The sequence below is a fragment of the Psammomys obesus genome, unplaced genomic scaffold, assembly GCF_907164565.1.
Source record: "Psammomys obesus unplaced genomic scaffold, mPsaObe1.curated_primary_1811, whole genome shotgun sequence".
In the NCBI taxonomy this organism is placed as follows: Eukaryota; Metazoa; Chordata; class Mammalia; order Rodentia; family Muridae; genus Psammomys; species Psammomys obesus.
This window is the reverse complement of record NW_026593982.1, coordinates 66,612-79,749: the sequence shown is the minus strand read 5'-3', so window position 1 is coordinate 79,749 and position 13,138 is coordinate 66,612. Positions and strand designations below refer to the sequence as shown.

The window sequence follows — 13,138 nt, the reverse complement described above, 5'->3', positions numbered from 1 at the left end:
GTGTGAGGGGGGAGCGTGTGTGTGAGGGGGGGAGCGTGTGTGTGAGGGGGGAGCGTGTGTGAGGGGGGAGCGTGTGTGTGAGAGAGAGAGGAGTGTGTGTGAGAGAAGTGTATGTGTATGAGAGAGAGCAAAAGGGAGGGACAGAGAGAGAAAGGGAGAGAGGGAGGGAGGGGGAGAGAAAGAGAGAGTTTCTGTGTGGCGACCAGAGGTCAACATTGGGTGTCTTCCTCTGTTGGGTATCTCCATCTTAGTTTTTGAGCAGGTTTTCTCACTGAACTGGATCCTCCTGATTTGGTAAGGCTCTGTGGCCAGCTATAGCTTTCCTCCCGGCCCTACCTCTCCAGTACTGGGGTTGATTACAGGCACGTGTTGCTGTGCTCAGCTACCTGTTTGCTTGTTTTTCACATGTGGGTGCTAGGCTTTCAAACTTAAGTCCTCGTGCTTTTGTGGAGCACTTTACCAACCGGGCCACGTTCCCATCCCAGGATCATTTTCAGATGGAAAAATGTAGGTTCAGAAAGCCAAGGTGCCACCATAGCTGCATAGTGACAGAAGCAAAGCCAGGCTCAGAGCCAAACTCTACAGCGCTCTCTAGACTTCCTGCTCCCGGGACGCCCGTAGGAGGGACTGAGCCAAACTCTGCCTGCCATGGCTGACTAGAACTTGTATTTATTTCCTTGTGGCTGTGGTTTATCCTCGACTCTCACACACAGTACCTGCGGTGCAGCCCCACCCGCAGAGCCACGGGCAGCCACCCGCTGGCCCCAGAAGGCCTAGTGATTCCAGGCTGCACGCTGTGGTTAGAGCTGGGGGGCTGCTGAGGTGGCCACAGCGGTGAAGCAGTTAGGGCTCTGCCAGGGCTGCATGCACTAGTCGCGTGAGCTCCTGTCTCCTCTCTCTGTCCTAGCTAACAAGGGGTGGGGGGCAGACCCTGGCCTTGGCAGCAGGGCATTGCCAGTTTTCCTCCTCTTTTCCTTTCCTGTCTGGGAGACTAAATATTTCTGGGGACAAAGCAGAGATGGTAGGAGGAAGGGCTGTCTGTGCCCGCTTGGGCTAAGCTCTGATGTCCCTGAGGTTGAACCTGGGCTGGGAGGCTGTGGGCTTACTTGTAGAGCTGGCATTTTCTGCTCTGAGAGGGACTGTTTGGTTTGGAGCCTGTTTTCACTTTACCACAAAAATGAGTGGCTTCTCCCCTCCCCTTCTAAACAAAAGAGGGCCATTTGGTTTCCATAAGTCAGATCGTCTGAGTCCTTCCTGGAATGGCCACTTGGGAAGCAGGGCACAGAGACTTCCTCTTCTGCCACAGAGGGGTCCATGCCTGGTTTGGGGGGGGGGCCCGTGCCAGCCCGGCTGCAGCCTCTGCCAATGCTAGTGTGTTGTGCTGTTTATGGGGCCATAATCCACGCTGAGGACAATGAGGACCCTGCCTCTCTGCTCACTGGGTGGCCATTTCACTTCACTGCTCACTGGCACTGAGTGGAAAAGGCTAATGGAGACCAGGAGCTTGGAGTTGCCTGTTCCGTCTCGTTTGCAACCAGGGAGAAAATTAGAGAGGGGTGGGAGCTGGAGGCCAGAAGTTTTTGTTGATGAATGTCAAATACATGTATTTCAGAATTCTATGCGCTCCTATGACATATTAGCCTAAATCCTTTGTCTATAGTCTGATAACCAGACAAAAGTTTGACTTCAGTCAGGATTTGAGACCCAAGAAGTGTAATTACACTGAATTCAGTCTGGGAGGCGGGTATCCTGGCAGCTGGGTACAGGTGTGAAGAGGACAGAGAAGACACTGGCCTGATAGGTTCAGGTTCAAATCCTAGGTTTTGCTTGTACTAGTGTGTAACTGGGGTCAGGTTCTTCTGTGAATGGTGACTATGACATCGTTGTGCTGCTGTGTGCCAGGGAATAGGAAGGAAGGAATGAACGCACAAAGTGTGGTTCTCAAGAAGCTTCCCTCCACCTTATTACCCAAGCCTTTAAAATACACTGCAAATGTGAAGGCCACAACTTTCAAAGTACCGGATTGCTCATTCACATCGTTCGGCCAATCTAACATCATATAGACACCAGGAGTTTTGGAGAAGTCATGTGTGTGTGTGTGTGTGCAGATAAATATACATTATACATAAGGGTTCATTCATCCCTTGTATACACACAGACACATTTTTGCTGATTTTGCTCAATGTTGAATAGCCATAGTCTTACAAGATGCTTCCACAGCCACAGAGGAGGGGGATGTGAGCACGACAGTTGGTGCTCACAAGTGCTCATTATCCCAGCTTCTAGTAAATCAAGTTAGTGCTACACTACTACAAGGGCCAGACCTAGAATTCAAACCCATGTTTTGTTGAAATGATCACGACCCTGAATAGGCAAAGCTGGACCCCAGCAGTGTGCATACCATCCAGGGCAGAGGGTCAGGAGGCCCCGTCCCATAGCAGGCTTCTGGGATGTCCCTGGAGGCCTTGCTTTAACCTGGAACCACACTGAAATGAGCCCAGTCCCAGGCTTCTAACCTCACAAGAATAGAACATTCTTCAGGCCGGGCAAGAAGTTCCCAGAATTCTTTCCTATAGTTTGCTAACTATGGATCTGGGATAAGACCAAGATTAAAATTCATTAGCCAATCCAAACACCAACCAGTGGGTTCTTTTTCAGGCTGATTAAATAATTCAAATATTTCCCAAGTCTTGGCAACCTTTTCTTGATATAAATATGTATTTCTGGCAAAAATAAACAGAGGAATAGCTCCTGGTCTTATCTGACCCTCTAAGAATTGATGTAAGCTGCCCCTTCCAACTCCCTCACCCCCCACCCCTGCCATGAAAGGCATTTTCATTCCTGCTGTGCCATTTGCACAAGGTAGGAGTACTGAGGAGCTCAGTTGGGCTGCTCCACTGCTGCTCTCAGAGGCCCCTGAACCTAGGGAGCATCTTCATAGCTTCCCAGAGCCAAGTATAAAGGGTCAGTACCAAATTATTGCCTGGTTTAGTGACATGGGTCCAAATTAGAGCTGGTTCAATTCAAAGCATCGGGTTGAGCTTTATAGGGCCACAGGCTGAAAGGAGGGGGCCAAGTGTCTGGCTACCTCAGTAGTTATTTATGAGTTATTTATGAGTGGGTCCTCAGTGGGACCCACTATTGAGGAGAGAGAGGAAGTCACACACAGGGCATGTTGAGTGTGCCGCCCGCCCTATGTTGGAAGATTTTCCTAGATGGGGGCAGGGTAACAGCTCAGGATTCTAACAGAAGACATCAGTCCTGCCATATGGCACAGAGCGGAGACTGTGAAAGTATAGCATGGCTTCTACTAGAAAAGGCTGAACAGCGATGATGACGTCACAGGAAGCAGGAAGGGGAGCCAAAACCTAATGTGGAGAGAGGACAGTAACTGCACGTGGGCCAAGACTTTAGAACCTGGGATGTGTGTCTCACCGTAACGTCCTGTGCTCAACAGGAGCCAGGGAGACAGGTGGCAGGAACCAGCTGCCAATCTGCTGCTTAACATGACACAGAGCTACCTCACCCTCCTGGCCTGGGGCCGAAGGGTCTCATGAAAGCCCTCAACAGACAAGTGGCTATGAGGCCAGACGATAGGTTTGGTCACAGGTTGGAGGTAAGTGTCCTGGATCAATGCATGACTAACTCAGTAGTTGCAGCTCATGGCTCTCCAGGGTATGCCTCTTCTCCCCCATCCTTTCTGTGGGGCAGGCTGGAGCAGAATAGAGGCACAAGCACATGAAGTGCTGAGCTGCAGAGATCCATCACACCTCTGCCATGCACGGGGATCCAGCCCTGGCAGAGCCTTTTGCCCTGTTCACAGCTTAGAGTTCTTCTCAGCCCAGAAGATGGCAACGGTGCTCAGATTTTGCATTATAGACCTGAATGGGAACTATTATTAGAAGCTTAGCATTTGATAAACACTGAACGTGTTACCGCAGTGATAAGGTGGAGTGCTGCTGGGGTTCGCCATCTGGGAAACACGAGGTGGGAGCGCTTCTAAGCTGAGGTGCTTTCCACCGAGTTATGTCAGGACTATGCTGTATGAGTGTACATGAATGTTTACGTATATGAGACCCACTTATCCAAATAGGATTTTGGAACATGTATACATGGGGCAATGGTTCCCAAATTGGGTATTTGTCCTCTAAGGGGACACTGGAAGCATCTGAGACAAGATGAGGAATGGCATGGACATCCCCACAAGAATTACCAGCTCCAAACATTAGCACTATTGATGCGGAGATGCCTGGAGACGTCTGATGTGGCGCAAGACCGTTCCATGGCAAGTCCATGGCAGCAAGGCTACAGGCATCACTTCAGAGTCTGGAGCCCTGGCATTGTTAGTGCAATGTCCAGAAAGCTCAGAGTTGTTAGAGATGATGCATAGAAGAGGGAGAGGGACCACGCCTGGCTAGAAGGGGGAAGAGTGTTTCAGTGTCTCACGTAGGCAAGCTGGGGCCCAGGCCTTCCTAGCGGCCAATGGCATAGCATCTGTGCTATCCTTCTTGGTGATGCTTCCTCATATAAACGCGGCTCTTGTGGGCACTGTGCTGCTGCCAGCGTCATGACATGATCAGGGTGGGAGAGCTGTAGAGCCCGGCACCTGATATGCACACCCACCAGCCGGTGCTCAGGGCTGAGGGCAGCTTCAGCAGGAGAGAGATGTGTGTCACACGATTACACCACCACCCCAGGAAAGAAGAAGCCAGGGGCCCCAGGCAAGAGTCCGATGTCCTGCTGGTCTCTGATTGTCCCCGTTGACTTTACACATAAGTTCTGATTTCCATAGCTACGGACACGTCACTGTTCAAAACCGACTGTCAGGACATCTCTTCTGAATTCTCAGGATGAAATTTTATTTCTATTTATTACAAAAGTAATGTGCAGTGTAAAAATTTTGAGTTGATAAAACTCTTAAAATATTTGGTAATCTTAATTCCAGTGATAAACCTTTTTTTGTGTGTGTGTGTGTGTGTGTGTACATGAGACAAGCTCTTCCGATATATCTCAGGCTAGCCATAAAGTCATGGTGTAGCCCAGGCTTGCCTTCCCATATTGGCCTCCTGAGTGCTAGTTTATTAAGGGTGCACTAGCATGCACAGCTGATAAACATCACAGAGGCCTTTGGGTATAATATTTCATTCTCTATGTATTATTTTTATAGAATTAGGGTCATACTACACACAACTTTGTGGAATTTGGCATTCAGGTTTTTCTGAAGTTATTAGAGCAGCTTTGGGTATTGCAAGAAAACCAAATAAAGGTAATGAGGCCTAGTGTTTTTGCAAATCATTTTCTCCTCTCTATAAATCTACACCAAAAAAATTCTTGACATTTGTAAAACATACAAATTGTCCTCTAAGTAAAGCACCAGCCTTTTAAAATGTTGTAATCCCGAGGTCAGAATCATTGCTGTACTCCAAACAGCTGTAATTTGCTAAGAATAAATATACTTTTAAAAACTTTGTTTTTCCCCCCATAAAAACAAAATTAGGATTCATGCACAAGGCATGTGCCTTGTGACACACAAGCTCTCTTGGCTGTGCACAATTAGATTTGGACGATGTTTACTTTTGGAGTTGAGATTAAGAGGCATACCTACCCCCAAAGCCCAAAGCCATGACCACAGGTCACAACAAGCTGGAGGAGGATGAAATCCTCACAGGAATGCAGAGGTGAGGAGGTCCACACCCCAGCCACAGTGGATGGCACGTGCTGCCATGGGATGCAAGTTGGGGCCGAAATTGAAATGCATAGGGCATGAGCCACCAGCACCCTTTCCTCCTTTCCCTCAGCAGACCCAACCGAACCTTTCCAAATGAATGTTGACTAAGTAAACAAGACAGAATTACAGCCTGCCTGGGGCTCCCGGGGTCTAGCTGTTGCTGTGCTCCGCTGCTTCTCTTGAATCATCCTATGGAAACAGCGAAGGACCGGGGCTGCAGCAAGACTCTCTCCGTCACTACCCACATCTGGGCCCTGTCCATGAAGGGTCAGCCAGCTGCTGCAGAAGCGGAGGAGGGCGCTAACTTCCCACACAGAGCAGAAGGGTAAGGGTGGAGGCAGGTTTCAGGGAACTCAAACAAATTTGTCTCCACACTGCGTACAGAGAAGAACGTTTTGTGCCCGGGCCCACACAAGGCTTACCATTTTCTCTTGGGGCCATCCAACACTTGGTAGCCCCACACCGAGCCTGCTGCACACAGGCATTTGCTGATAATTCTGTCAACCTGCCTCTGTGAAAGTCTCCGTGGTGGCAAACCTCCAAACCCACATTCCCATGGTGGACCTCAACCTATCTGCTATTTGTCTGGGTTTGAAGGGCGTGAAAATGCAGCAACATACTCTCTCCAAGAACTACCTCAGAACTAGGGCAATCTGAAAGCAGGGGCGCTGGAGAGGCACAGACATCTCTGTCACCTCCATCCATCCCAGGGCTAGCTTAGGAAGGAGAGGTGCCTGCTGTGGTCCCGCTGGGGCTTTGGGGTCTTGAGGAATCCATGTTTCATGGCAGAGGAGAGGAGTGGTCCAAAGCCTTGGAGGGAGAGCACCCAAGTTTAAGTTGTTGCCTAGCTGTCTAGTGGCCTTGCACTCTTCATTTAATCTGAGTTTGTTTCCTCATCAGCAAACATGAGAGCACAGAGAACTCTTCCCACACAGAGTGATGAAGATGAGAATGTACGGGGAAGAGGTGCAGGTGCAGAAGGGCAGCTGGACAGCTGGACAGCAGAGGAACAAGCTAGGTGCTCAGCAGTCAGCTGTGGCTGCCTCTTAGCCGAACCCGGGGAAGAATCAAGACCCCAGGGCTCCTGTGTCTCTTCCTTCTGAGTTACACAGTGACATTCTCGGGAGTTACACAGTATCAGCTCCCTCAGGACCTCAGGAAAATTACATGCAGTGCCTGTGGCCAGCGCCTACAATACTCTAACTCCCAGCAAAGACTTTTGTTGGGAAGGTTAAGGTTTTCCTCTTCCTCTGCCTCCCCCTCCATCTGCTTCATGGATGCATTGATAACCACCTCTGGGTGCCCGCAGCAGCCCTGGCTCCCAGATGTTTTCTAAGATGAAGTATAGTTTCTGGATAATAAGACAAAGTTTCAAAACAAAAACAACAAACCAAACATCCTGGACCATCCACATTCAAATGAAGGTCTTTCTCTTTCTTTGGGGAAGTTGGGCCTCTTTGGGGAGCTTTCAAAATTGCTTGTTTGGGAAAGTGTCTTCAAAGAGGATGAAGCTCCATCCTTTGGGAGTGTGCAAAACAGGCCAGGCCTGATAAAAAGAAGGCAAGCCAGGAAGTAACATTGTATATAAAAAGCAAAACATGGCGGTGAAAGCATACAGCAAGCTTTGTAAGGTGCAACGAGTCAGCCAGGCTCTTTGTTTCTAGGTGTCACATAGCGCAAGCACAATCTATCATGGGTTTATCATTGCCCTAGTGAACTGTTCATTTCATATTTACTGTGGGCAAAATGGGTCGTTTTTCAGCTGGTACGCCAGTGTCCCTGCATGAGCACTCTCATCTCTAGGCCAGTCGTTTAAATGCTCCCTGCCGCCTCTTCTTCCTTTGCTGTCACGAGCAGTGGTGTGAGCAGCAGCCATGCCACCCTGTCTCTGGACACCAGCGGCTTTCAACCTTCCTAATGCCACGACCTTTTAATACACTTCCTTATGCTGTCTTAACTGACCCCCAACCACAGGATTAGTTTCGTTGCTGCTTCATCCCTGAAATTTTGCTGCTATGAATCGTAATGTAAACATCTCTGTCCTGGTGATCTTAGCCTCACTTTCTGAAAGTCTTCTTTGAGAAGCCCACACCCATGCTTACAGGTGCCTCTTTCTTTCTTCCTAGCATCCCTCTTTCTCTTAACCCTGTGTTTATGTGAAGGTATCTTTATTAAATCCCAGCTCTGCTTCATAAAAAAAAAATGTGTAAAAAGCAGTCCACTCATTTTAAGAACTGCCTTCTAAGATGTCTGATGGTGTCTCACTGACCATGCACAAATGTGTCATTTGCACCTTTGCCAGTTCTGGGCACTGAGTCTTTGTTACTCTTGTCAGGTTTGCTGTGGCAAAATCAGTGATTGGTGCCGGATGTGGTGGCATGTGCTGCTAATCACTGTAGTTGGGAGGCAGAAAGATTAGGGATTCAAGCCTCGGCTACATGGTGTGTGGGGGCCAGCTTGAACTACATGGGAACCTATGTCAAGAACACACCCAAAGGAAAATCAAAGCCAGCTGATGGTTTCCTCTTGCCCGTCCATGGCCGCATGGAGTACTCTCCAAACGGTCACTGAGCGCTGCTTTTCCTGTTAGTGTCCTTCTCATGTATTTCGTCTGTTCCTTTTACTTTTGTAAACAATTCTTATTATTTGTATGCACATGTGTGGAAATCAGAGGGAAACTGAGTTGTCAGCTCTGTTTCCACTGTGGGATCCAGGGGTTGAACTCGGCTTGTCAAGCTGGCAATTTTATCAGCTGAGCCATCACATCAGCCCCATTTTTCTGAATTTATCTTTCTTTTCTTTTCTTTTCTTTTTTTTTTTTCAACATGCCTGTTTTCACTAGATATCTTTATACTAAGCCTTTTGGCCCTGTATCATAGATATCATAAATATTTTTCTCCTTATTTCTTTTTCCTTTTGATTTTTTTTTTGTTGTTGTTGTTGTTGGAGCTGGTAAGAGGAGAACTTAAAGACGTGCTTACACCATCAATCTTTTTCTTTCTTCGAGCTTAGTCCCTTTTAGCTTGACATCTTTATTCACTGGGTAATTGTGCAAACATTTACTTTTCTAGAAATTTTATATTTTCATGTTCACATTAAAAAGTTTTCAGTTCATCTGGAATTTGTTTAACTGTAAAGTGCAAGATAAAAATCAAACTTAATCGTTTCTCTGAGCCAGTTGCGCCAGCACTGCTGATGTGAACGGTCACTGAAAACACTAAGTTCATAGCAGAGTTTGGTTCTCTTTGGGGCTCTGTTTCGTTGCAGTTTGCCAATCACACCAGTTACACACCGTTGGAATAGTTTTTTTTTTGTTTTTTTTTTTTTTTAAATCTTGCTCATTCTAAAGTCAACTCAGGCAGGTTTCTGCATTTTGCTTGGCTACTCTTATAGTTTATTCTTCCATATAATTTTTAAAATTATTTTGGTAACTCATGGAAATTTTTTTTTTACTGGGATTGTACTAAAAGTAGATGTTAAATTTAAAACAAGTAATATCTTTGCAGTGTCCTGCTGCTTCTCTGTTTAGTGACAGTGACACTGTCACTGCTAATAATGAAGTAACACCAGCCAGACTGGCAGCTGCTCACGGCCACGCCTGTGAGTCCCACTGAGCCTCCTAACAACCTGATCTAGAAGCTGTTGTCACAAGCGCTTCACAGAGAGAAACCAAGGCACAGAATGTTGCACACTGTGCACAGTAGCAGCTGGAGGTGAGGCAGCCAGGGCTCCTTCTTGCTGTCTGTCTCCCGATACTGCCCTATGCCTAGAGTCCAGACCTCACAGTTCTTCTCACTTTCTTTTTATTCCCCATAAAGATTTTTGTTCTTAGGTGTCACTCATATGTCTTCTTGTATGTCTTTACAAATTGTTCTCAATAGATCTTGTTTGTTGTTACATTTTTCCCGGAATATTTTTATTTAAAAATATTTTATTTACTTGTTTTTTTTTTTTTTTTTTTGTATGTGTATGTGTATGTGTGTGTCTCTGATATGAGTTTGATTGCCTGGAGCTGGAGTCACAGATGGTTGTGAGCCTCCTGATGTGGGTGCTGGGAACTGAACTCAGTGTTGGTGCTTAGACTACTCCCAGGTTGCTTAGTCACCTGTGATCGCTGCCAGGAGCCTGGGATAAAAGGACCCCTGCCTCTTACTTCTCTCTTTCTTCTCTTGCTCTCTCTCTCTGCTTAGGTTTCTCTCTCCTTACCTTCCCCTTACTCTTCTCCTATGCTCTCCCACTGTTTTTTTCTCTGATTCTTCTCCTTCCCCCAAATAAATCTCTATTTATCTCATATTTAGATCTGATGATTACACGACATTTTTAAGACTTGTGAACTAACACTCAGGTCCTCTGGAAAAGCAGGTGTGCTCTTAACTGCTGAGTTATCACTCCAACTCCCTGGGATATTTTCTAATGGTCACCACGGAATTCTGGGCAAAGGTATTAGTAAATGTTGAGGTGTTTATAGCTGGGGATAGTGGTAGGGGTGAAGACAAGAAGAGGACAATGACTAATAGATATAAAAACATCATAATAAAATAATTTTTTTTAGTTATGTGAACTAGAAAATTTATTTGAAAATTAGAAAAAGATAAGTGAGGTGCTACTTCTTAAACATCCAGTTTACTAGCTCCCTTATTGTCTAGCAATAAACTAGTGACTCTAGTTTCCTAGGAATGCAAGGTCATTTCAAAGTATTTGAAGGTGCTGATGTTGTCATCAGTTTGCTTTCTGTCGTTAATGATGTCATGGCACTGTCTGATGTGGCAGAGATGGCCACATGCAGTACGAACACTTAAATAAAACCCAGCGAAATTAAAATTGAATTTCTCAATCACGCAGCCAGGTTTCAAGTACCAATAGTCACTGGCGGCATGTGGGGTCACAATGACTAGCTTTCTAGAACATTCCCACCATTTGCAAGACGGTGGTGCCAGAACCATCAGATCACTATTACAGGGGAGCTAGATGGGCCATCTCGCTATTTCCTTTCCACCTCTGAACTGACTACCTTTCATAGGGATTTTGTGTTAGAATGGTGCGGCTTTAAGTCTGCACAAGGAGGTGTGTGTCACTGTGCTAAAGAAGTCTTAGCCGACTTTTCACTTTCTAAGTAAATTTTAAAATTTGGATTAACAGTGAGCTTAACACCTTCGGTGTCACCAGTTTTGCTACATGACAAACAAGTTCCCTCTGGGATTGAGTTATCATCTCTGTCTTCTGCAGCCTCAAGGCTGTGCTGGGAATGGGATGAATGTGTCCTTGCTGCTGCTTCCCTACTCTGGTGGCCTGCATTTCTCTGTCAGTGAGGGGAGGGCTGGCTGCAGAGTGCATATCAGGACAGGAAGGGGAACCAAGGAACGAGATCCCAGAGTTGACAGACCAACTGGCAAGTGCCAGCTAGAGGGTGGGTCTGTCCCGCGTGTGTCTTTCTCCCACCCCACCCCTCATCATGTCCTCACAGAAGGCTAGTTCAAAGCTCCCTGTTCTGAGAGGAACATCAAATCCTTAGCTTCTGTCTTTTCTTGGGATTGGTCTCTGGAGGGTAAGTGGGGATTCATTTACAGTGTCCTGAGAAGCAGCTTCTGCACTGTGCCTGCTCAGAAACACTGAGAAATGTTTCAAACAGCACACACATTTTGGACATACGAGAGCATTCCCAATTTTTAATAAAACCAGCTAAATGCTTTCAATGTTTGATATTATCCCAAGCCAGAAATTCCAGATGTCTATGAGGAAGCCGCAGCTTATGTTTAAACTATCAAGAGGGTTTTAAGGTGTCGAGGAGAGAAAAAAAAAGGTGTGTCCAATTTTCCTAATTTAAAAACAGGTTCAGACCTCCTGTCTTCTGGGGCTACAAGGAGAAAACACAGAGTGTGGGGGAGAGTATGAGCCGCCTGTGGGTGAGGTCTGCCTTCCTTCCCCCCTAAACCTCTAGGCTGGGCAGAAAGGATGAAGTGGGGGAGTGTACAGCCTGATGGAAAACACAGCACAGTGGGGCTGCTGTTTATCACTGCAGCCAGGGAGCCAGTAATTGTGCATGTGATGGACGCCAGATATAAATAATAACCAGGCTCCCAGCATCTGCCTTCCTCCAACCAGACCTCCCTTCTCTCCTGGACAGCCACTGAGTCACACACACATCTTTAAATTCAGACCTTGCCTGCTGCAAATGTCTCTCAGAGGCTCCAATGTTATGACAGTTCCCTTTTCCTCATGAAACGCACTTAGTTTTACTTCCATATCCCTGATTTCATGTAAGGAACTCACCATGGTGAGAGTTTCTTGGTCACTGCAATCAGGAGTTTTCCAGATTGAAAAAAGTTCCAGAAGCCACACATGCGAGCCCAGTGTTCTGGTTTTTTGCTTTATTCGGGATTAATCAATCTAGACCATCTTGTTTTCATTCTTACTCTAGCGTCTCCAGCGCTTTGCTGAGATGCCTCAGCTCTCCAGGGAGTGAGCACAGGTAGGAAACAGGCACTCACTGACTCCTTAAGGCTGGCTCAGTGTTGGGGGTACGGGGACACTGACCGAGTGTCAAGCCTTGTCCTGATTCCCCAGCCTGGCACCCTTTAGACTGCACCTACCCAGAGGGGTCCAGATCAGGTCAGAACCAAGGGCATCAAGGCACCAGCTGTTCCTTCCTAGAGGTCTCATCAGCATTGTGTCAGTGCTGTGTTGGCAAGCCCTCCCTGCCCCCGACCCCGACCAGTGTCACCAGGACTTACTGAGTGTGACTGAGTCATTGATCTTGAAGCTGCAGAGGACCCTGTCCACATTTCGGGCATGTCGGAAGCCATTTCCTCTCACGACCACTTGAAAGGACTCTGAAACGAGGAACAACAGCACACATTACTTGACCAGCGCCTGTAAACTTGCTTCCTGTCCACTACAGAGCCTCTGGCTGCCATTTCAATCAGCTTCAGAATCCCAGGAGTCAGGTCAGGTAGGACAAGAGCAACAGGAAGGTTGCATTCCGTTCACTGAGCCCTTCTCCCCATGCTCTCAAGGGAGGCACAGTGCTTCCGGCTCCACTCCCTAATTTTGTTCCTGCCTGCAATGCTTCCTCCTTCTATTTGAGTCTTAGCCACTTTTTAAGTCTAGACAGTTCTAAAACAGCCATAGGGGACCCAGGGAAGGGTCCTTCACTCCCTCCCTAACATCCCTCCTTGAGTCTGATTTACATTTTGGAATGTCCGGAAAGAATTTCTTCAGAGCTCAGATGTCTCCTAAGTACAGTCCATGGCACTCGGAGCCTGTGCTACGCCACTGCTGGGCACTCAGGGCAATGTCTGCCTGTGCCCTTTGGTCTCGTTCTCTCCCGACCAGAAAAGCCTTCCTTTAGGTCAGTAGTGGTATGATGGCTCTGCACCTTTCCTCTCTCTGAGGTTGCACTTGTGCAGGTGT

General features: G+C 47.2%; 1 protein-coding gene across 1 annotated transcript in view; it reads right to left on the bottom strand.

Moving 5' to 3' along the window:
• Antxr1 (ANTXR cell adhesion molecule 1) overlaps positions 1-13,138 on the bottom strand; it is a 167,707-nt gene that overhangs the window by 98,648 nt on the left and 55,921 nt on the right. Inside the window, exon 10 of the mRNA XM_055617629.1 lies at positions 12,460-12,558. Coding sequence (XP_055473604.1) covers positions 12,460-12,558 — 99 coding nt within the window. The remainder of the gene's footprint in view (positions 1-12,459; positions 12,559-13,138) is intronic.